The 26,034-nt window shown below is 39.6% G+C and overlaps 2 protein-coding genes across 12 annotated transcripts in view; both read right to left on the reverse strand.

The window, feature by feature from the left end:
* dgkb (diacylglycerol kinase, beta) overlaps positions 1–3,362 on the reverse strand; it is a 95,767-nt gene extending 92,405 nt beyond the window's left edge. For 4 of the 9 annotated variants that reach the window (XM_037784936.1, XM_037784930.1, XM_037784933.1 and 1 more), the window contains exons 1-2: positions 3,208–3,349; positions 2,547–2,655 (exon numbers count right to left, since the gene is read on the reverse strand). The gene's annotated coding sequence lies outside the window, so the exon portion shown is untranslated. Of the gene's footprint in view, positions 1–2,546; positions 2,656–3,207 lie in introns of all 9 variants that reach the window. The other 5 variants (XM_037784934.1, XM_037784931.1, XM_037784929.1 and 2 more) reach the window with 2 other exon arrangements.
* A 2,197-nt stretch (positions 3,363–5,559) lies between these two features.
* Positions 5,560–26,034, reverse strand: part of agmo (alkylglycerol monooxygenase) — a 58,735-nt gene continuing 38,260 nt past the window's right edge. For 2 of the 3 annotated variants that reach the window (XM_037785592.1, XM_037785593.1), the window contains 3 exons: positions 25,326–25,408; positions 24,563–24,668; positions 5,872–6,069 (listed from right to left, as the gene is read on the reverse strand). In XM_037785592.1, the coding sequence (XP_037641520.1) occupies positions 5,989–6,069; positions 24,563–24,668; positions 25,326–25,408 (270 nt within the window). In that variant the 3' untranslated portion in view covers positions 5,872–5,988. Of the gene's footprint in view, positions 6,070–24,562; positions 24,669–25,325; positions 25,409–26,034 lie in introns of all 3 variants that reach the window. The other variant, XM_037785594.1, reaches the window with a different exon arrangement.

Below are 26,034 nucleotides of genomic sequence, written 5' to 3' on the forward strand. Positions count from 1 at the left end.
GAGTTGTCTGGTGCATTCAGGCGTTCACAGGTTTTCCTGACCACTGCTGATGTGATTTGCACTCGACCCAGTGAGCAGAACACATTCTTACGCTAACGCAAGTGCTGTGATGATATCGAACTGGCATGCGAATATCTTCATTCACATCTCGTGGGTAGCCGCAGAGGAGCTGCATTCCTCTGTCTTTCTCTGATAGTAGTGTGAAGGAAAAGAGGACTTTGAATATTTATGTTTTTGTTTCATTTAAGTTTCCATCTTCTTCTTGATGGTGAGCAGTTCCATTTCTTAATTTTTGAGTTGCACTTACACATGTTCCTTCATTACCATGAACACACACACTGTAGTTTATTTTGACTCAATCCCACATACACCGTCCTGCTGCTGTATCCCTAGAGCATCAAATGTTTATTAATCCACAGCTGAAAATAGTGGCCAGTAAATGCACGATTTTCTCCTGCAAGTAACGTTTGCTAAAAGCTACAGTGCCCAGCTATGTCCTCAGGTGTCCTAATGGTATCTGCAAGATTTCACAGATCGGATGAAAACAAGCAGTAAGAGTCGAGCTCAAGCCTTGCCGTCTATGACAAGCTGTAAATGTATCGCAAACTCTGATCAAATGGTCAAACTAGGAAGCGCTGATCAAATATGTAACAATATTCTGTTACTGTAATGCCTATTGTTTTCAGAATCATCTTGTAGTGTACTGTTTAGCTGTAAAATGAGAAAGTTTGTGACCCGGCCACCATTTTGAGATCCGTTGAGGAAATACCAAGCACCGCCCACCAGCCGGAGCAAACTTACTTACAGTAACAGAATATCAATTCATATTTGATCAGTGCTCCTTTGTTTTACCGTTTGATCGTAATTTGCGAGTGATTGACAGCTGCCTCCCGTTGAATGAACAGCCAATAGGAATGCTCTCTCTGAAATGACCTGTGATTGGCCAAAGTCTCCCGTCACGGGCTCGATTTTTTTGAGGAGGTGCAGAAGTCTAGTTATCTGTCAGAACACTTGAATTACAATATGCTGAAAGGTTCTAATGGATTTTTTGCCCAATGATGCCAAAAACATTCTGCCTACTGAAGCTTTAAGTGGATATGTTTTGATGAAATGTTTTTTTTTAATTCATTGATTCTATTTTCAGATGATTCAGAGGCTGTTAAAAAGCTTTGATTACGCTTCCGAGGATGAAATAACTGCTGGTTTGTTTTTGGCCCCTTTTACATTACACCGAGATCTAATTCCCATTGACTGCGTCATTGATCGTCTCTCTTGAGCGACATTTCCTCGTTCCATTAAGCGAGACCCCGGGCAGAATTCCCTCAACGCCTATTAGTAGGATAACATGTAAAGGTGAAGGCCATATCCTTCCACAGTGGGATCAATATGTCAGCTTCTCAACCTGCCGGTGGATCGCTTCAATAACCAAACAGATCATTAAAAAGCAGAGAATATGAGCACAGCAGCACAGAGAAGTGCTCTCAATCTTTTCCAGAGAATATTTCGTTACGGTTAATATTGTTATGTTTAACTAAATGGACTGCAGATAATGACATTAAAATAAAATCAAGGAGTTAATACAGTAAATCAACTGATTATCCAGTGTGAGAAATGGGCTCCACAGAAGGACGACTGTGGATTTTGTGCCCCATCACTTACACTAGAAGTGCATTAGGATTTAATGGCCAGTATGAACAGGAGGAATAAAGTAAACAACCATGTGAGTGTTGTTTTAAGACTTGAACGAATATGAACCTCTCCTTTAAAAAGGCTAAAGACCCACAATAATATTTGTTTTTATCAATTTCTTTTTTCAAATGAGTAAAATACAATAGCAGTGTGTTGAAAAATAATTAGTTCTAGAAGTGATTGTGGGCGAAACGAGGCAAAAACATGTTTTTGAGGTGTTTATTATTGTTAATATGTTCTGAAAAGATTATGAGCAATGACCTTTGCCTCCCAAATGTTGGATTTTTGCCATTGCTTTTTATGGTCTGTGTACACAGGGCGCCCATGCAAAAAAGATTAAACTGCTCTCATTGGACCACACTGTTTGAATAAAGGTTCAAATGAATAAATATGACTTTAAAGATTCCCTCCAGACATGTTTTACCACATGCAAAAATACTCTGTAATTTGTGTCTGATATTGTTTTTCCACTGAGAAGTTAAATTACCCTGTTAAAAATTCATAAAATCACATCTATACAAATATTACTTATTTCAAAAGTTGAACTACTGGACACAATATGTCTCCTACTTCACTGAGAATGGACACTGTAGGTTTCACATCTCCACATCTCACTTGCAAATTGAACCACAATTGACATATTAAAAAGTAGTTGACGTCACAAATCCTGCTCATATGTGAACATGTTAAACATGTGCTCCCTCTTCAACAGATGCATGTGAAAACAACCTGTCAAACTGCATCCAAAATGAAGTAACAATAAGCAAAATACATTTTGCAATGTAGCTCAACATGAGTAACAGGTCTCTAAAGTACAGTATGTGGGAATGTTTGGCATATGATGAGTGTAAACATACTTTTGTGCCTCTATATCCACATTCCCTGGTCAGGTTGACAACTTCAGGGTGGCTGAATATAAACTATCTGCTTCCAAACAGCCCCTGAGCAAGGCACTGCATGCCATATCTGTATATGAACACAATAACAACAACTACGTACATAAAAGTGACCAGCAATTGAGTTTTATCAGTTTAGAGTGGTTCTTAATCATGATTTCTAAATGTACTTGCTATTAAAAGGCCTAATATTCCACCCTGAATCACACTTAGGGAGACAACTGCTCATTCCTATTTATGAAACCATGAGGAGCATCAGACAGTTGAGCTGTAAGCCTCCTTTTAGAGTGACCAGCAATTAAGTTTTATGTCATCAATTCAGAGTGGTGGTTTAATCATGTTTTTCTAAATTAACTTGCTATTCAAAGGCCTAATTTCCCCCCAAACAATTAGTTATGTTAAAAAGGGTAAATCACACAAAGCACATGCTCTGTATGAAGCTGAAACCATGAGGAGCATCAGACAGAGGAGCTGGAAGCATCCTGTTACTGTCACCAGGAAAACACTAAATCAGCCTCTTGACTGTTCCTTAGCATGCTAATGGCTAATGGCATTAGCAAAGTGCTGCTATCTAAATGCAAAACAAACATACGTGAAATGTCATTTTAGTCATAATACTCACATCTTGATGCTGCTTAATGATAGTCTCTGTTGGTGAAGCAGGCTGGGCCGGTGAAACGCTTAACTAGCAGTTAGCTGGCAGTTAGTTAGCAGTTAGCTGGCAGGTAGTTAGCAGTTAGTTAGCAGTTAGTTAGCAGTTAGTTAGCTGGCAGTTAGCTGGCAGTTAGTTGGCGGTTAGCTGGCAGTTAGCAGTCTAACCTCTTCTATTTTCTGTGGTAAAACGTGGGAGTTTCTCTAAAAAAAAACACAACGTGGGTTGCAAAAAATAATTTTAAATCAAAACCAGAAAAAAAGAAATGTGTAAAAACAAAATCATAGACTAGTCACCATGACGTCACCCAGCGGTTGGTGGTGGACTGGCCGTTTGTTTTCGGTCACGGTCACGGGCGGACATGGCTCTCGTTCGTGGGGTATGACGCATGCGCAGTGTAACTGAAGCTGCGGTCGAGCGTTGCGATTGGCTCAATTTCGGCGAGTGCAGGCCAGATTCTACTGCGCATGTGCAGTACCCCGAAATATTACGCATGACCTAACCTTCTTTATATAGGCCTTGGTTTTGAAGCCTCACCAGTTTGGCATTTTTGTACCCTGTAAGCCCCAAGACAAAATAAGTCAATTAAAAAAAAAAAAGTCTAATATTTATCCATCCAATGAATTGCTAAGACTGAGATTTAAGGTTGATCACAATAACTGCAACTTTTGTGAGACTGAGATTGAAACTACTGATCATCTGTTTTTTCCACTGTATATAGTCTGCGACATTCTGGGAAGATTTGCAGGACTGGCTGTTGAAAGACATTAAGAGTGACTTGATATTGAACAATCTGATACTGCTGGCAAATTTTTTCATCCATGCATCCAAATGGAGGAAAATGAAACCCTTATTTTCTGTTTTAAAAAGGGACCTTGTGGACAATCATCTCAGTGCTTTAAGACTAATGAAAGGACAACATGCAAAGTGTCTCATCAGAGTTTATGGAGTACTGAACATATATGATGATGACCCCTAGAGCTACTATGGAAGAGTGCAGTCTAATTATTATTTATTTATTTATTTATGCATTTCTTTTTTGTTCCTTGAATTATTTTCTACCCCCTCTTTTATTTTTATTATATTATTTTTTTTATAATTTAAGTTATCTTTCCTATCCCATTGTGCCTTGTATGTTAGAAGTATTGAGTTTAGATTACAATGCCTTCATGTTTTTAAATGAATTTTCTTCAATAAAAAAAAAAAAAAGTTTGGCATTTTTGGCAGTTGCCATCTTGGCCTTTTGCAAGTAGAAGACGTGACATGAGAGGGTGGAGTTAAGTACATTCTATACTGCTATACAGCTCATTCTATAGACTGTTCTGCACAGATGTTACCTGCATCTGTCAGGTGAACATATTTGATAAGATTGCCTGGTATTTCAGTGGAACCACCATGATTTGTGCTGCACATATGTACAGTATATAGAGTGATGCCATCTGTAGACCTGTTAATATGACACATCATGAATATTAATTTTTCTTTTCACAAAGTCCCGTCATCTACATAATCTGCATTCTGTGATGTTTTCATGATGATTGCTACATAATTTCACACTGGTATTAATATCTTTACATTTGCATGTGAACATATACACACTGCTTTAGAGTGGATGTTATGTAATTTAGCAACAAATAATAGTTTTTCATATTTCCACAAACTCACCTCATATTATATTTACTGTATATCACCACACAATTGTTTTATTATGTGTTTTCATATAATGTTGTACAACAGATGTCTTTTTCAGCCACATATTTAAGACCGACTATGTCTAAGTGACTGTCAGGCCATGTCAGGTGTGCTTAATAAAGATATGTTTTTCAATAATATTCATATAAAATATCAGATTTTACACATTTTTAGGGAGTTAGACATGTGATGTTCTGTATCTCACACTCAATACTCATACTTTTATACATACATTTATTGCAGTTGTTTTCTGTTTGCTTTTACTCAACCTCAGTACTTTCATATACGTCTTAAGTTCTCTCAGATACATTGATGTATGAGTTTTATTGAACACATGTGCAACAAAGATGGATTTACAAGACTTTTGGCAGTTGATAACAGCACCATCTGCTGTGGACTGTTTGTCACTCCCACACAAGATCTGGAGGTTGGGAGGAGGAATTCATACAAACAATCTGTCGCTTCGACACACTACTCAAACCTCCAGGGTGTCATTGTGTCTGGCCTATATATGGATTTTTAGGAAAATGGAAGAGAGCAAAATTACAAATGTTTTATTGCAGTGGGAGAAATGGAAAAAAAAAATACTCTCCAGTGTTGTGCGAGTCAAAAATAAATTAAAAGGCGTCAGTATGTGCAGCATTTCTTTTATTAGAGGTATGTGTTATAAAAACATTTACACGGTAGTTTAGGTGAAATGCAAAAATGTTAATTCATTAATACTTTAAAGCACTGTAGCACCTCGGTTATAACCGTGTAGACAAAAGAGCAGCAGACGTTTATGAAGAGAGAAATGGACCATTTGATAAAAATCACCCGTTGAGAACCTTATCAAGGCTGATTTACATAATAAAGCTTCAGTCATAACCAGACTTCAACCAGTTATACATTAAAAGTGAATCAAGCTGAAGCTGAAACAACAGTTTTGTCGTATCTCTTCAATAAAAAACAGCAGTTGTGCACAGTGTTTTAAATTATTTAAATATGTTGCCATGGAATCAAGTCAACAATTATGACTTCAGAAGATAAAATCCCCCGTCCTCTAGTCCGTGTGTTGACTCAGTCGCCCTTCCTCCTGATGCTGAGCAGCTGGGAGAAGCTCTGCAAAGCCCAGAACAGCAGAGAGAGGGAGACAAAGGCCTGGACAACAGCGACAGAGAGAGAAGGGGGTTAGGATCACATTCGTCATTACATTTCCTTCAAAATGATTAACGTGACACCTCATAGAGACTCCGAATGTGAAGATATACTGATTTAGCTGAGGTGACGGTGTAGTCAAGTGTTATTTTTAAGCATTAAAAACAGACAACTGAGTTAGCTCACTCTCTGAGCAAGGCTGCAAATCTGCTAAGAAGATGTTGGTTTGTGAAAGTGTTAACGAGCTGACAGCTTGAGCTTGAAGGTAATAAAATGCTGCGGTGAGACTATAGTTTCATTAAAATGCACAGCCAATTAATCTGATTGCTTAGTCTATAAAATATCAGAAAAAAGTAATAAATGAATAAATAAATAAATAAATAAAAGCCCATTATAATTTCTCAGAGCACAAGTTGACATATTAAAATTGCTTGTTTACAGCCCAAAATATTTTAAGTTTATGATCATATAAAACCAGCAAATATACATATTTGAGAAGCTTGAACTAGTGAAATTCTGGCATTGTTGCTTAAGAAAATGATTAATGAAAATATTCATCAAAATTGTTGATTACTTCTCTGACTAATCAACTATTTATTTGAGCTCTAGTTATCTGTAAGTGTTACCCCACTTCCAACAGAGATTAATGCCTTAATAGTCTTTGAAACCTGAATTTGACTTTTTTCTTTTCTTTTTTAAACCATTTAATCATTAATTATATCGATTTTTTTTTCTCCAAAATAATTATTGATTTATAACAGAGTTTTCCCTCCATTAAATAAGGCTCACTCTGCTTTTAGGAGCTCGCTGACATTTCTTAACATACTTAAAATTAAAAATTTTCTTCACTCATATTAGAAATTATTAGATTAGATATACACTTCAATTTGAAAACCTCTCTACATTTTGCAGATCTGACCTCCTTCATGTATATATTGTGTGACATGATGACATGAATATTTTGTCACTATTAAATGGATACTTATATCCTTCACTTTCAGCTGCTTTTATTATGGGTCGACTAGAATACATTTATTCTAATTTGTACGCTGCAAAATGTTACACTGAGCAAAAGCAATATGGATTATCATAACCTGAAAAGAAAATATGACACAAAAAGTGCGACAGGTATCGTTTACGACCGGTTAACGCAAAAGGCAAACACTGAAAGTGAATCCCTAATTGAAAGAAAACAGTGAGTGCCTTCAGTCTCAGGATGATGTAGATAGTGGGCTCGGAGGTTAAGGACCAGGTCTTCTCCCCTGATGCTTTCACAACGGGGTCAAAAGGGTCACCCTCATGGGGGACGTCTCTATTTCGAGAGGGAGGGGGGGGGCCTCTGCCAGAACCCGCCCTCGCCTCCATCCCTTGCTGTGTTCTGGCCCATAAACTGCATCCTACATAGCAGCTCAAGCCAAAGCCAGACCGCTGTCCATCACAGGCAAAACAGCCTGATGGGAAAAAAAGCAAAGTTTCCTTCTGGACACGGCAGCTGTTTTCCTCTGAGAGAGACTCGAAGAGAAAGAGAGAGAGAGAGAGAGAGAGAGAGTATAACACAGACCTCTCTCCACTTGTCTACCTGAAAACTGCCTCTCCACTGAGAGACAATAAAAGCTCAACAATAGACGAAACAACTGAAACGAAGCGACTTATCGAGGGTGTTTTCTAGTGGCCCTGATCGTTAAAGTACATTTCCTTTTCACTGTTGCCAGACATTGAATAGTATCCAAAAACCTTTTATATATATCTGCAGTTTTAAGAGGAGACACTAAAGGCAAAATCACCATTTTTCATGCACCGGTCAGTTTTGAGATTTAGGGCTTTCGCTTCCATAACATGTCTTCTTTCAGACTAGGGGACAGAAAACATCTAAAATACACATTTAGGTGTTTATTTTACTACTTTGTCTATTTGTGTCTGTAGATTTCTCCTAAATTCATCCAAAGTTAGCATTGGATAATGCCTCATTTGCATATTTAAACAAACTTGTAATACAAAAAGTAATTGTCTTAAGGTAAGTAATCAACAGGGGAAGTTTCATGGTAATATTTATTAGTTAATTTGTTTACCCTAGTGTCTCACCTTAAATCCAACATCAACCAGATAGGCTAAACCATAAATCACAAGATTATAAAACTGTATTCAGATCAGGGGTGGAATGTAACAAAGTACATTCACATATGTACTGTACTTAAGTAAAGTACAATGTTGTGCTACTTGTATTCTACTTGTGTATTTCCATTTTATGCTACTTTATACTTCACGACATTTCAGAGGCAAATATTGTATCATTTACTACAATACACTTATGTGACAGCTGCTCTTACTTTTCAGATTAAGATTGTACATAAAACATGATAGTTTGTAAAATATGATGTATTTGTACTGTATAGATTAAACTACCAACAAAGCACTTTACACTTTACAGCTACAGTATTAAAATGCTGCTTACACATTAAAGCATCAGTGGTGATAATCCAGTATTTTAACACTGATATCTTCCATCTACTTAATACTTACTTACAATGCTACTGATAACACTTCTGTACTTTAAATCAAGTAGACATTTGAATGCATACTTGTAATTGAGTACTTTTTTAGTGTGGTATAGCTACTTTTACTTAAATAAAGAATCAGATTTTTTTTTTTTGCACCAAAGAAACGATCCAAATACCAAAAAACTCCTGTGTACTTAATACTTTCAAAGACATGATGAACTGCTGATCCCATAACCTATGAGCAGTTATTGTTACTATACTACATTTATAATTGATTTGTAAGGTTTTCCATCCCTCTTGACTCCCACTAATCTAAATACATTCAGAAATTTGAGGTATCTCTATTCCATGCTCCTACTCCACTACATTTTACAGGAAGCTAAGGTACTTTTTAGTTATAAATTACTTTTTTACATGGAAAAGACATAAGATGAGCTTCTGAAATATGATGCAATTTTACAGAATAAACTACATAAATGGTTAGAATTAGCTCCACCTCAACTGACTGCAACAATAAAATGCTTTCAGCACATTGTAAATAATCCGACAATAAATATTTTTTTCTGCTTTGAGTACTTTTGTGTCGATAGTTTTTGCAAATAATACGTGCTTTTAATAAGCAAGACTTTTTCAATGGAATACATATATATTACAGTGTTCTGCTTTTACTTAAAGTAAAAATAAAGGATCTGAATACATCGTAGAAAACACACATATGGATGGATATGTAAGGTAATAAGGCAATGAAGGCATATTTTCTTAAACACAACTGCACTGGCCGAAGATTAGAAAGACACAAAAGATAATAAAGAGCAACTTTTTCAATATCCATCATAAATGTGAATTTCATCATCTCATCGTTCATTAAAACAGCATTTCATAACATCCATTTTACAACTCCACGTGTTAATACCTGACAAAATTTATAAGTGAGGCAACGTTTATTTTGTATATTTGTTTTGGTGTACTAGGGTTTGTGGGTTTTGTAGTTTCTCATCAGGAAATCAGGACTAAAAGCCGAAGTAAAAATCACACTGATATTTGGCCTCTACTGGAACTCACTGGATAAAGCTGTTTCACAACCCGCTGCTCCTTGTAAATCCACTTAATACAATTTAAACATGACGGCTAAAAGTCTAAATTCATCGAAGAAAAAACAGATGGAAGATTACAGATACACGAAGTTGCATTGTGTCCATCTCGGAGACGGATTGGGATCGAGAGCCTTGGCAGAACCTCGCAAATCACATTTCTCTCCAACAGACCGAAACATGACAGAAGTTTCTATCAAAGCCGCATGTTGAGGCGAAGGAAGGGCACCTATTTTTCTCTGCTCCCATCTCTACTCATTCAGCCACACTACGCTACATTTTAATGGACTCTGTAGGAAATCCATGTGGGACAGATTACATCGTGGAAGGAAGCGGGTTTGATCGTCTACAAATAAGCACTACGGCCAGACAGCAGCGGCTCTCAAAGTAGAGATCTCAGCAAATCCACTCACACTCACTTTGTTTTGGGCAGAAGGTACTTTGTTAAGGGGAGTAATACAAAAAAACCACAGACATGTGGCTTTTGTAGATTTTCTCTGCCTCTTTGTTGAGCTTTATTTACTCAGGGGAGACGGCTCTTTCTCAGTCTTTCACTGTCCAACACTTCTTCTAACCAACTTTGACATGGTAGCATGTGAGATTAATATTTAGCTCAAAGTTCACCAAGGACATTAGGATTGATGATGACACTAATCACCAGAGAAGAACATCAATACTGGACAATTCTGCAGAAGAATATGTCTAGTACCAACGTTCTTAATAGTCTCCCTTTCTACAATATCTGTGCATGGAAAACTAGATTACGTTAAGCAACTACACCACTTGGTCAAGGTTAGGGAGTGATTGTGATTACGGGTAATAAGAAGGCAAATGTTAATTGCAGGTTTCTGAAGCGACACAAACTTTGGTCTCCTAAATGAAAGTGCTACACAGCCGTCCACACCCAGACCTCCACTTTCTGCTACGCTCCATAAAAACAGCTCTTCAAGTTGGCATTGGATGTATTTCATGAGGTTCAGAATCGTCCAATATGGACGTCATCCTTAGGGACACTGGGCTGTCCTCTTCCGCCACACTTAGGCCATACTTTTATTTGTTATTCCACTGATGGTAAGGATCCACGTAGGGCTGGATGTATCGAATTAATTCCTTTTAGTGTAAGCGTGACATTTCTACATCGTGAAAATCGCGCCAGCCAAAATGTAATAAAACAGATTAAAGCTGGCTGTATTAGGTGACTGGAGTCACAGCAGTCCCGTAAACTGTGACGTGAATAGATGCTCTGTATTGCACACAGTTTACAGGACTGTTGTGACTCCAGGTGGCGAGCTGGTTCTGGCTATCTTGCATCTACGAGAGGGACAGACTCTCGCTTTGTAGTTGTTGATGCATCTCTTTTAGAAGACATGACATCTGTGTCCGTCCCTGCTATGTATTCAGGTAGCTAATGTCAGCTTGTCAGCTGTCTGCAGATGTCAGGCTGATGTCAAGAAACACAAACAGCAGGAGCCGATGAATTAGTGTGCAGACATGTTGGTCTATCTGTGCTGAAACTGATTATTAAAATGGATATCTGTGCTCTACTCTGGTACTGACAGTCCAAAGCTGCATGAGATAACCTGTATTTTTTAAATATGTGTAATGATGACAGCCCTACAGGTAGTGAAGGTCTTTTATTTGAAAATAAGACTGCATAAAATCCAGATAATGAAAAAATAAGAAATGCGTCAGTAGAGGTCACAAAGCCACAGGCTTATACACGCGTTGATGTGAATATATAATAAATACAATCAACAGGGATTTGGGCAATTATTCTAATTCATTAATGTACAAAACATACAATTAATATGCTCTCCTCAAAGCCACCAGACTCCAGTCAGACAACAGTTATTTCATTGAAACATACCTCATTCAAACTCCACAGAAGCAAAATAAAACTCATTAAAACCCTCATGGTTAGTCTTTCTACTGTTACAACAATCACCAACTCTGGTTTGATCGAAATAAACCCTTAATTCACAGAGTTAGATTTGAAAAGAAGTAGCCGTTATATGTGCTCCTCTCAGCTACCAGACTCCAGTGACAGAAACAGTAATTCTACCTCTCTGATCATCAAAACACACTTCAAACTCGTCAGAAAGAAAATACAACTTATCAAGAGTTAGTCTTTCCACTGTTCCAATAATCACCAACTCTGGTCCGAGAGTTTGAAAGAGAGACTGAATAAGTAGCAGATAAAAAATAAGTTACCACTGTAACATTTTCACTGTTTACTAACCCTGTTTCCGGTGCCGGCCTTGCGCGTCCCTGACACCAAACGTGACACGCCAGAAAGAAAACATAGAGACACTCGTCTACTGCATCGTCTACTGGCAATGGGTAAGGAGTCTATCGCCTAAAGGGGCATAGTGCTGTAATATTCAAATGTCCTGAATCCCAAATTGAATATGGTTAAAATGCCTGTATTCAGAATACGAGTTTAGGTAGCTATATAGCTGATTCATCTAAAAAATATATCCTTTTTATCCCTGTTTAATGCAGAGTTTTAGTGTCCCAAGATGGTGTCAACACTGTTCTAAATCTTTTGCCTGACAAGAGCACAATTCTGCCAAAACCCTTCAGTACTTAAAACATGGTCAAATATAAAAACATTAAAGAACGGCCATCTGCAGCTCCACCATATAAATATCTGTATTGACCTTCAGAACAACACTGGTCCTTTAGTGTGCTGTTGACGGATATAAAGCATCAACCAGATGCACCCCAGAGTGCGTTCTGGTGCCCCTGGCGACTTCTATCTTCCAGCCTTCAGCGGGTTAACATGGCAGAGCTTCGCTGTTCTGAAGCTGCAGCTGCACTCGTGATTGAAATGAAAACAAGGCAGAATGGCTGCTGTCAGACGTGTGATATATGACCTGTAATGGGATGTTTCCAGAGCTCTCTCTCCATATGGCTGCCTACAGTCCACCAGACCTGGACTGAACTGTGTCGGAAAATAACTTTTTGTTTTAACCTGGCTGCAGAGCCGGAGTGGGAGGAGTTCACTGCATCGGGACTAAATAAACCATATTTAACATATTTGTTATGCTGTTTGATCCAAAGCTACAACGTGGAGATACTTGAAGCGAGAAAGAGACAGAAATTGCACTGCTCCCTTATCTTCACACCAGCACTGTGAGTCTTGATACACACACAACAATGAAGATCTAAGTAGCACACAGTCTGTAGTTTCACTGTTTTTTATATTCTTTACTTTCTTTAAAGGGGACATTATCATGAAAAACTCACTTTTCAAGTACTAGTGCACATACATTTGGGTATCTGGAGTGCCTACCAAGCTACAAATAGTGAAATAAGACAACCCTGTCAGTTTTTTGTGGGCTGTCTAGATCAGAAAAAATTCAACAAGCCATTCACATTTGGCTCCCCTTCCTATGTCACATGCAGCCTCATTAGAATATATCGCCCACAGCTGGAGAACTATTTTTGGAAAGGTGCACCATATTTTTCTCGCAAGCCAACTGGACTTTTTCGAAAGGGGGTCTTAAAGAGACAGGTGCTAAAACGGAGCGTTTCAGACAGAGGGTGAATACAGGTCTATTCACAGAGACAGGATGAGGAAAATAATGTGTTTTTTGAACATTAAAGCATGTAAACATGTTCTAGTAGAAACCCAAAAGACAAGTATGAACCTGAAAATGAGCATGATATGTCCCCTTTAAGAGAATCTGGCTACTTAGCAGTTGTAACCTTCTGTTTGCAGAAACCTATTCTGAGCTCCTCACTATGTGACAACATTCTACTGTAAAATGTAAAGGAAACAAGCTGTCGGCTGTCCCGAATACCATTGTTTGGGCTTCAAAGCTTCAGTGAGAAATATTCGAAGGTATTCAAAGCTTCGAGGAGCAGCGCAGGAGGCAGGCTGACATGTTCTTCTGTCTGACTGTCTCCATCTCCCCCCGTTTCAGCAGCACTACTGTACACACACACACACACACACACACACACACATACATACACACACCTCTACACACAACAAACAGCAATATCTGTCTGGGAATAACTACTAATAACTTGTGTTGAATATGAATAATGAATAATGTTGTGGGATTATTCCTTATTTCATGGGCTATTTTGGAATTTATACTCTATTATTACATACTTATAAATAAAATATATATATATATTAAAAAAAAGAAGCATTCGAATAGTGATTTGAAGGTTGAATACAATGGCAATGTTCGAAGTTTCGAAGCAATCGGGTCAGCCCTAACGGGAACATAGTCATAAATGGGTTGTATACTGGTATCAAGGTAAAAAAAACCCATTTGAGGTGAGAAATAGGAATTACAGTAACAGAATATTGATTCATATTTGATCAGCGCTGCCTAGTTTGACTGTTTGATTGTTTGATCGGAGTTTGCGAGTGAATGACAGCTGCCTCCAGTGAATGAACAGCCAATAGGAACGCTCTCTCTCTGAATGATCAACCAAAACTGATTTCCTCCCTTTAAAATAAATACATGTTTCATGGGAAATCTTTAAACAACAACAAAAAATGTGATTTAATTGTTGCTATTTAAAAAGATTAAATAGATAAAAAAGGACAGGTAAAAAGGATGCAAGATCATGCACACATATAACCACATGTACACTTACAATACATACATAGACTCCAGGTATAGTCCATACAGCCACAGATACTACACACTGTAAATATACTTTAAATCTTCTCACAGACGCACATGAAACACACAGGTGCACCAGCACACACATCACATAGAAACATTAAACATACAAAAGTCCAAGTACACCTGCACGTATGCACAGGAACACGTGTATCTTAACACACACACACTCACACACACACAAAGAGGACTTCCTGTCTGTTCATTATGAGCAGATATTCCGTCTCTGTGCTCGGGTTGTTTGAGCAGACTCAGGAAGGATATGCTGAGCAGGTTAATGTCCCACCAGAGAGTCAGTGTAGCGCCTGCTCTGTAGCACCGCCATGAGAAATATCGCCGTCACACTCCCACGCACGCACACACACATATGCATTCTCACACACACACACACACACACACACAGAGACAGTGCAGCCAGACAAAACACATGTGAAATGGCGATTGCTGCACAGTGAAAGTGTAGCAAAACACAAAGTGGTTCTGATGATACGCCAATTTAGAATGATACAGTTGTTTAGAGGTTTTCCTTTTCACATCTGGTGTTTGTTCACTTTTACCATATGTCTGCTGGAAGGTCACATGTAAGGTCAACGACGACTCATCCAGACCATTATACCTCATTGAAAACACAAGACTAACCCTTTACTTCACTTCAGACCCCCTGCAGCTTGGCACCACTTCAGCCTCAATAAGAGAACCTCATCATTAACCACACGTTCCCTCGGTGGCCACACTGGTGGACCCGATGGTGAAGAGCACATTAGTCGGCAGAAGCCAGAGTAGGTTTCACACGTCCATGAAGGGGGGGGGATGAAAGATAAACACACAAGCAGCAAAGTGAGTGTGTGAATAAGTTCAATGGGATTCCTCAGAGAAGAAGTACCGATGAATGAGTCTCAGAAGGCTCGTAAGAGGTGTGTCTTTACCCCGACTCCTTCTATCCACCCACCCGTATTCATAAACATTACAACAGCCTCTGTTTTGCACACCTACTGTGGAGTTTGGAGCCAACTGTTCTGTCAAAGAGGCAGTAATCAACGAGTAATGCAACACAGGTGGTACGGCTGTAATCAGCTCACCGATGAGAAAAAAAATGTCCCGTCTTTGCCAGCTTGTTCCAAGATGTTAGCACAACAACAACAAACATGCTAAACGAAGATCTACTGCCCAATTTACATTTATTTGACTACGACAATTAAATGCAAAATGTGAAATAGGAGCAGATAAACTCATTAAAGAACAACATTAAGCTCCAGAGATAATAATTCAACCGGCAAGGCTGGTTGAAAAGTGGAAGGCTGAAAAAGCAGCGAACACATTCTGTACAGAGATACAAAAAAGAGCAACTTGCTGCTTTAAAAAGAAAAGGTCTGTTCTGAGAGGCAGGTCAGCACCTCTGAGAGGAAGACCTGGAGAGGGAGAATAAGGTCTTGAGCAGTCAGGTAGAATATAAGGTTCACAGACAGGATATGACCAACAAGAGCAAAGTAGAGAGGCAATATGAGGGCGTTACCTTAGTAGCCTGTATTATTGATCGAAACCAAAATGATTTCTGTGCCCAGGAGCAGTTGAAAGCCTCCGAGAGGGAGAAGAAATACATCATATAAATATAAGAGAGGTTCCTACGACAAATCACTGAGCTTTCAGATAACTGTGCACTTAAACTCAAAGCCTTAGGGCGCTTTCACATAGTCCCGTTTGGCTGGTCCGAATCAGAGGGAGATTGATACTTTTGGTTTGTTTTCTATTTTGTCTGCTTCCATTTGCACAAATCAAAGGGGACCAAATAAAAGAGAGTAGCCACTTCTATGCAGGGAATAGCAGACTTTTATATATCCTCGTCAAAGTGTGTTCCCTTCTCCTCCAGTTTATCTCAAATTACTTCATAAACTTCACCATTTGTGTGGACTTTATTTATCATTTTCTGTATGTTCTCTTCGGACCAGATAACTACGTTCGCATGATGGCTGCCCGTGTATCCTGCATCCGTTTGGAGCATTGGTTGTGCACTTCCTCAGAAATTAACGCTACGTGTCCACAAGATGCGATACACACATTAAAGCTAGGAGCAGTGCAGGGTGATGTGACATGCGGTGTTTGATTTAGGGGCCTTACATATAATGGGACCATAACTTACTAAATGAACATCATGCTGTATTGAAGAAGACTTGAAACTAGCGATTGAGACCATAAACTCATGTTTACGATGTTTACTGAGATAATAAATCAAGTGAGAAGTAGGCTCATTTTCTCATAGACTTCTATACAATCTGACTTCTTTTTGCAACCAGAGGAGTCGCCCCCTGCTGGCTATTAGAAAGAATGCAAGTACCGGAGGTTGCCCACCGGCGCTAATCCATGCACCATCTCCTTTGTGGCTATGTACTCCTGTCTGTAACAGTTACTCTGTACATACTTGTCAGAAGTGCAGAAGTTGCCATTGTTCTCCGACACTCTAGTGAGAGCTGTGGACAAATCAACAGTAAGTACACTGAAAGGTCGCTGTGAAAAGAAGAGAGCAGGAACAGCTGCACAGTGTCTTTGTTAAAACTTGTGCAGGGGCTGCATGTCGCCATTGTACTCCCCCTCCTTGTTCTTCTCGTCTTTAAAAAATATATTTTTCATCTGATTGCCGGTGTGTTTTTGTAAGTAGAAGAAGAAGTGATTGGGTTGGGAGCACCACAGACCAACAAGGCCAGCCAAAATTACGTAATTGCAGAGTTTTGCGGGTGCTTGTTCAAGTTTACAGAGCCCGCCGCAAGAACCATACAGTGGGCCTTAAAATGTGGTTTGAGGATATGTTTGAAATGGCAGAGAAGCCAAACAAAACGGGAGCTCGACATCAAGCTCCAAAAAGAAAAGGAAAAGTATCCTGGAGCAGTTGAAGGTCTCTGAGAGGCCAGAAGTGCACCAATCAATACACTGGATCAGTATCAGATACTGACCTTATTAAGGGTTGGGTGAGCGATCCAGTGTAAACTGGTCTAACCATTGGGAGTAATTGGGGTTCAGTGTCTTGCAAAGACACCGCGACATGTGGAGAAGAGATGGGCGATCAGGTTTGGGGCTCGGACAGCAATACTCCTCATCGGCACTGAGATTAGGTCAGGAGATCAAAAGTCCTCCCGAGGAATATGTGACCCTGGACCTTCTCATTAGGCCTTGTAGAAAATATGAATTGTTGAAGGTCTGTGTGTAATAGTGGCCATTCCCAGTTTTGCAACCTTAGATCTGAAGTCAGGCCAAACATCCTACTGCTCACGACTCCTGGCAGATGGAGACATTTTCCAGCTCACTTCAGGCGAGATACTGTAGCCCAAACTATTGTGAAAAAGGACCATGAGGAATTTCATTTTACTACAATATCAGACGTGTGATTGTTAGCCAGTAAGCCAATGAGCGTGGCAGAGAGCGAGATTCATAAACTGAGAGTAGAGTGATGAAAGCAATAAAGATTGCTAAATTAATACGTTAAGCCTTCAATTCAGGAATACTCTGACAGATTTTACAGTAAAAATCTTTGACTTCTTTATATTCTAACTTTATGAAAGTCTTTTATCATTTGTTATGTTTTGGATTTTGGAAATTGGCGTTAGAGTTCTGTGAAAATGAGCTTAATGTGCATTTTAGTAGAGGGAGAAATAATACCGTAAGTAAAAAAGGCCATCGTCAGGTTCAATCAGGTTCACATGTTGGCTCTGAAGCTGCATCATAAACTGGATGACTGTTGTGTTTCACCCATGAATTAAAGCACAAATAGGAAGACAAATTCAAAAGAAAGTCAACGTTGGCCGCAGAAACTCAGCCCACAAAAGCCAAACTAAACACTGCTAGAGAACCCCCAAAGGGCCAATTGCTGTTAGATTTCCATAGCTTTACCTGGCAAGTGGTTTGACAACATAAACCAAGCGGTTACTCTTTGACGGGCACGATCCCCTGCACATTGAGTGATAATATTTCACACTGTGTACGGTCGACCACCCCGCTGTTTACTCCAACGGAACAGTCCTACCCAGCATTTCTCTTTCAAATCCCTCCATTTTCTCCCTGGGAGGAGATTTCCTTTCCTTTCCATTCCTGCAAGCTCTCAGATGATGTCATGCTCGCAGAGTTTCCATTGCTCCAAACAATCCTGTTAACCTCAGCGCTGCTTCTGGCTACCACACATTCCTGCATAAAAAAAAAAGGGCGGCTGACCTCCCGCACCTGAGATTTAGCGGGTGGAAACGACGCTCTCAGATAACGGCGACCTCTCACCCTTTTGCAGTCTTATCTGCCGGCTCATGGCTGCCGTAGCGGGAAAGAGGGGGCGGGATCTGCAATTTTTGCAGACAAATCATGTGATGTGTTGCAGATAAAGCCACTTTGTGCCTTTGTGTTTGACATGAACTTCATAATATTGTTCTGACCTCTTCTTTTGACCATGGAGCATTTATCTTTCCCTTGAACGTTTGACAGAAAAGGGCTCTTTTCAGATAGGAAAACACACTATCAGCACAGACATGAAAAGATGGAAAATCTAATGGGGTGTGAAAACAATTTAGATGTTTTTTATATATATTTTGGATTGGGCTGGATTAAGTAGATTTAGATTTGCCTCTCAAGTGTCAAATTTGCATGAGCCAACGTACTACTTCTTGAACTCATTTATTACAAGGACACATCCCAGTCATATTGTAACATTAAAGCAGAGTAGACAATGTTCATAGGCTTTTTATTATTCAATTTGGGTGAGTTTTGCTTTATTTCATAACCACAAAAAAGTAAAACTTGGAAAAACAAAAGGATGGCATGTAAACTTTTCTTTCTGTGGATTTTAAAGTTAAATCTAAAATGGTTTCTACTCAACCAGAAGCCCTGAGACGCGCTCTCTCTCTCTCTCAACCAGAGACAGGTGTATTTTTATGAGCTCTCCTCTTAAATTACTGTGACTTCACCAGCAGTTAGTGGCCGTTTTGAGAGAAGAGCTGCTTAATTACTCTGGGATATACAGCGTCTCAGTTCTGCTCCGCAGCATGTTTCTCTGTGCCTTCAGGCTAACCAGAGGCCCACACAGTAACACAACCATGTGTTACATCATTACAGTCCAAACTGCACAAGTGCCCCCCTGATACTCAACACACTAAATGCTGTGTATGTGGACACACACACACAGACAGGGGGTGGACCACCAGGCATTATAATGCAATCAGGTACAACAGCCCTGCAATAAAAAGGAGGTTTCTGAAGTGTAATTGTTTTTGACACATTGTCAGAAAGGTGCTGATCCCACTACTGTAATTGGAGAGCGGTTTGTGTGTTTGTCCCACAGCTCCTCCACTCTTATTCCTCCAATACCGTCCAAACTTGCCCCAAAAAAAGATTCAGGGGTTTGCATAGTTTGCTGTCGGTGTTATATATCATTTAATTTCATCATTTTTTATGTCAAATAGATACTTGCAGTGTACTACTGTCACTCAGAACGTTTTCTACTGTACGTCACAAAGTGGTGTGAGAGAAAATACCATGTCCCTTTGTGTAGAATTTGTGTACTCAGATAAATCTGAATAGAAGTCAGGTAAGAATTCTGAAGTAATGTTATAATACTGATTTGGCCTTCTAAATGAATGCTTGATGACTGTGTTTTCATTAGTAACTACATCATAGTTTACAATGTGCATAGAGCCTGCTTGCATGCTTGGTGTCCACTATAGGCATGTTACAATTTAGTCTGTGTGTCAAAGACTAGATAAACATGTTCCACAAGTGTAGTTTAAGTAATTGCTGAGACTGTAGTTACTGTTATTTTGTAAACCCCACATGCATAGTTGTTAAAATCTATGACAAATAATCAGCAACTATTTTAATCAATTGATCATGTATGTCATTTTTCAAGTAGAAATGCCAAGCATTTTCAGATTTCAGCTTCTCAAATGTAACAATTTGCTGCTTTCCTCTGTTTTGACATCATTGTAGACTGAATATATTTGGGTTTTGGATTGTTCGGACAGAACAAGACATGTCAGTATTTAAAAGACCAAATGATTGCCCGAATAATCAACAATGAAAATAATCATTATTAGCAGCCCTAATCAGGGCTGTAGTTAAGGCAAAGGTCCAGTCAAGTCTGAGTCAAGACCAAGTCCAAAGGCAGTCAACCCCACGTCAAAACCAGAGCAAATTGAGTCCTGTTCAAGACCATAATAGGCAATAGAGTCTTTCCAATGCTAATATAGTGATTAAGGAGTTGGGATGGACAGAAATAACCTATCTATAAACAATATTAATTTATCTTTTAACATTAAACTAACGCATCATTTTGGTAGAATAAGGCAACGTTCTGTAAAACTGATCCCTAATCAGCAGCTGCAGGAACAATTTGACCAGTTCTCCATAATCGAGCCCGAGACCAAGACAGTTACGAGTCCAACAAGGCACGAGACCAAAACAAGTACAAGACCTCAAAAAAGTGGTCTCGAGACCGAACTCGTGACCCGCCTCAAGACTGGACTGGAGACCAGAGTCGAGACCAAACTCGAGACCAAACTCGAGACCGGACTCAAGTAGTACAGCCCTGGTCTCATCTTATCCAATCTCATCTGCTGTGTACTCGAGCACCATCCTATAAAAGAAGCTTATTACGGCCAATAGGAGCATATTAACATACTTTGCAGGCTAGAAGGCTAAAAATCAAAGACAGAACTAGGTTCTGGTTGAAATGGCTGTTGGCGTCACAAAAGAGGCCAATAGCACTAGAAGCTGCCAAACTATGTCATGTGGAGTAGCATAATATATTTACAGTCGTTGTCTACAGCGGACAGAGGCAGCTGAGTGTGAAACTAAATTCACAAACTGTGAAGGTCTGAAAAGTTGCTAAATGTAGTGATGAAGTTGACAAGCTGGCAACTGAGCATGTATCACTGGTATAATCACAGGTATAACCAACTCTACCTTTACAGACTACCTACTATAAATTCTTGTATTTCTGAGTTGTGGTGGCTACATATCTACTAGTCGGCTACAGCAAAAGTAAAGATCTTTACACACTGGGTGTGTTTTTTTCGTGCGATTAATTTGCACGTGAATATATTTTTTCAAAGTGTTGTTTTTGTCATGAATACTTTCACATATTATATACAAACGGCAAACTGTATTACTCCTTTCAACCTTGACAAAGGCAGAGCAGACCAGATCCACTCCTTCCGTTCTTACCTTTCACAATAAAAGCCCTACACACTGCATTATTGTTAACCAAAGGCAAATTCACTCAGAGGCAGGTGGTAGGAGGTAGAGCTGCAACAATTAATCGATTAGTTGTCAACTATTAAATTAATCACCAACTATTTTGATAATCGATTAATCGGTTTGAGTATTTTTTTAAGAAAAATAAAAGCTAAATTCTCTGATTGCAGCTTCTTAAATGTGAATATTTTCTGGTTTCTTTACTCCTCTATGACAGTAAATTGAATATCTTTGAGTTTTAGACAAAACAAGACATTTTAGGACGTCATCTTGGGCTTTAGGAAACACTGATCGACATTTTTCACCATTTTCTGACATTTTATAGACCAAACAACTAATCGATTAAACAAGAAAACAATCAACAGATTAATCAACAATGAAAATAATTGTTAGTTGCAGCCCTAGTAGTAGTGTTGAGACAACTTCCTCTATACATACACACAGATGCTCATATACACAAACACAACACTTCTTGCACAGACTGTTATAACCTCATACAACCCGCCCCCTGCCCATTCTCACACACGGTTACCAGCCTCGTCTCGTCTGAACCAGCGATGTGTTCATGTGAGCCGCACAGACGGGGGTTTGGGGCGGGCGAGTGGGCGGCTGGGAGCGAGAGGCAGTCCTGGTTTACAGGTCAAGCCTGCAGCTTTACAAGGGAAATCTCCAGAGCCACTATAAATACCACTGTGAGCTTTAAGGGTGCAGTATATCACACCACTGGGTTTGAAGGACCACAAACCGACCTACTTTTTGTAGTTTTTTTTTGTAGTCCCCCCCTTTTCCCAACTGTACAGTCGCATGAGCCTGAATACAATTAAATGTGAATTTCCCCTCCTCCATTTCAAGTGACTGTTAATTGATTGGCCCGACTTCAAAACACGCCCCCCCGCTGCAACAAAGAGCTGGCCGTTCACCTCACGCGTCAGCCTCATATATCATTAAAGTACCTTAAAAGATTGGGGGTGGTTTCACTTCTTTTTTTTTCCCTTTGCTGTAGTTCTGAGCAAACGGCACAAATATGTCAGGAACCAATTCAAGTAAATTGTGAGGATTTTCAATGAGCCCCACCTGCAAGCAAGACATTTATTCAGCTCAAACTGATGTACTGCGACTTGAAATGAGGCCTAATGATTCGCTTAAGGTAACGGCTGCATAAAACTTACAGCGTAGTCAAAGTGACACAGCCGTGCAGCATGTGCAGCATAAATCAAGACTCTTTTTCTATTCTATTTTTTCTTTGCTCTGGAGCGGATTGGATATGCACTTCACTTTAAGACACAGCTTTAAAAAATTATAATTCATTCACTTTTATTCCACTGTATGGTGAGAAAGAGAAAAGGTGGGAAAGCCTCGAGTTGTCTTTTGAACACCTGAGAGCAGCACAGATGTGGAGCCAGAGGACAATAAAGGCAAGCGATTTCAGCGCTCACGTGCAAATCTCATCAGCCAGCTCTAGTTAGCGGCAGACGGCACTAATTGGTTCCAGAAGCGTTCACTCTCGTTCACACTGGCTGAGATGGCAAGCAGCGAGGGCGGGCAGAAAGACGGAGAAAGAAAAAATAAAATAAAAAAGGAGGCAGTCGTAGGGGAGGAGGGAGGGCAAGTAATGAGAGGTCAGCCGCCATCTACGTTTGGGCTGCCAGAGCCAGAAAGGCACGCCAATTTTATGGTCAATTGGGCGACGCATCTGGACTCATAGATCACAGGCCTGCGGGGCTGGACTTAGCACCCAGCTCACACACATTTCAAACACACAAAACAGACCACACAACACACACCAGGGAAACAGGATGCTGTCATATGAAGATTGTCATGTGCACATTTCTAGTTTTAATGTACACTTTTCCCAGGCAAGGATATATCTGAGTTATCTTATTATCACCATACACATTAATTATTCTTCATATTTCCTTATGTTCGGAGTACCTATCTAATCAACTTTACACAGTTAGCAAGATGTGGAATGTAGTTTTCAATATGTTGTGACAGAAGGCATGCATTTAGTAAGTGGCCCAACGTACAGTCCAAGTTCCCTTCTACACTAATGAGCTACTAGCAGGCTAATTAGGTCTCGTTGTGTGTTGACTTTGTGTTCCTTGTTGTGTTCCAACTGTATTTTGGACACAAACTGGTTCTCTGGTTCACACTCGACAATATTTTAATGGAGGGCGACAGGGAGGAGGCCAGACTCAGCGTCGACCCAAACAATTTCCGCAATATGTCATTATGTGACACATTAACAGTGAACAAATATGTTAAATAGTTTTGGTTTTCAGGTTCTGATGTCACTTCAGGGCTATATTTAGAAAAAATGCAGGCTGTCAAATTAACTGTTGTGCAATTTATGATACAGTTTGAATCTTAAAATGAAGAGAAGAATTAAACAATCCTAAATGAAGATCTTGTGATATGATTGAAAGCTCAAGAACAGCTACTTAATGTACCTTGAAGTGTCTTGTTGTGTGCAACACAAATGTAATATGTTGCTTAATGTGAGCTACATTGGTCTATTTGTTGATATCAGCCGACTGAATGGGCGTTATCAGCGGTTATCATAGATATGGATTAGAAGGGGCCTGCTACACCTACTATTAGGTTCAGAAGGCTGTTATCATCCATTAACATGATTGATCACCGATACGAATACTAGAAGACAACCCCGACCTCTTGTGGCCGTAGTAATTACGATAGGAGCAAAGGTGGAAGTCAGGTGACGTAGTACTTATTTTACCGTTCTTTTGTTATGTAATTTATATAGTACTTATTATAACCAAACCACAATCTTTTCCTAAACCTAACCAAGTAGTTTTGTTGCCTAAACCTAAAGTTGTTTTCTTTCTATTCACAACATTAAGTTCTACTTTCACAACGTGGTAGGTGCAATTTGGCCCGTCTGAACCATTCGAATGGCGGTGATAACCCCCGATGACGCCCCATTCAATTGTCTGATAACTTTCTAAATGGGTGTGTATACTACCGTCATGACACTGTTACTTTAAACTGCATTGTAACACGCTACAGGTCGTCTTACCTCTGTAGGCACGGCCAGCGAAGGCAGCAGGGGCTTCATGTAGCCGTACCTCTGCATTGTAAACATGATGACGCAGCGTAGCAACTCCAAGAGAGCCGCCGTTGGCCTGAAAATGAGGACAACAACACAACATTGAGGCTTCATGACATGTCAGCTTGATACCTTCAGCTTTATTGACCTCCTGGCCTTTACCTTCAGGACACATGTTGCGGTGAAGATGTTGCAGGAATAATAATTTACAACGTTATCAGGCTGCACATCTCACATAACAAATAACCAGAGCCATCACTCTTGCTTCTTAGTCTGTCTAATTAAATATCAAAATGTTTGCATAAAAAGCAATACAGTGAACAAGTAATATAACTTTAAGATAGAATAACTGTGCAATACTGTCATTAATACTGCATTTATACTGTACAGAAATATTCTTATTCATTTCTTAATTACCATTCTGGCATTTATAATTAATACATTTAATAGATCCCGCTTCTCAGCATTTGTATTTACTCATTTGCACTGTAGTTATTTGTTATTTATTGCATGTATTAATGCTATATATTTCATATTTCATATATTCTCATTTATAATTTAAGCACTTATATTTCTTTACATATATTTTTTTTATATTTATATTGTAGCATTATGTACAGAATTAACATGTTACATACTCCTTTATTTCTTTTTCCTTACATTTCTTATTTCTTCCCAATTTCCCCACGGGGATCAATGAAGTGTTTCTGATTCTGAAGTGTGAGTACTGTACCTCTGATCGATGATGAAGCCCATGGAAGTGAGAGTGAGCAGAACGTAGCCGGTCATCCCCAGCATGGTAAACTGGGACAGCACCTAGGAATCACGATACATGCCTTGAGAAATGTGGTCGGGAAAAAATACATTAGAACCTAAACCTTAAATTAATATCATGGCTGGTTAAGTTACGATCACAGGAGACCTCACTGGGAGAGCAGTCGTAAACCGCACGGCTGTTCGACTGTTTACTTGGCAATGCCAACCAAAACATGTCTGACCTTCAGAATAAGAGTACTGCCACATCCTGCAGTATCCGCCTCTTACTTTACACTGACATGTCTAGTTTACATAGACGCGCTAATCATCCCAGATGGGTCTTGACGGGGGATTTGACCACAGTGGAAGAGGCTGCAGTTTGAATCCCGATAGCCCCTAAACGGAGCCAAAACAACCAACATTGGAGCAGAAATCCCATGCAGACTCTCACTGACCTTTTTCCGAGCTATTTGGGACGCACACAAAAAAACAGAGCCGTACAGAACGTGATGTACGGCCTAATTCGTGTTCTCTAACCTACGGCCTTGGCTGAGGGCAGCAGCTGGAAGCACCGTGTCTCCTGAGGATGCCGTGGGCTGTCAGCTTAGGTTTATATTTCTCCGACACTCAATACACAGCCTAACAGCCAAATTCCACCGACTGCTCCCATACTGCACCGACCCAGA

This window comes from Sebastes umbrosus, chromosome 11, assembly GCF_015220745.1.
Source record: "Sebastes umbrosus isolate fSebUmb1 chromosome 11, fSebUmb1.pri, whole genome shotgun sequence".
NCBI classification, from domain to species: Eukaryota; Metazoa; Chordata; class Actinopteri; order Perciformes; family Sebastidae; genus Sebastes; species Sebastes umbrosus.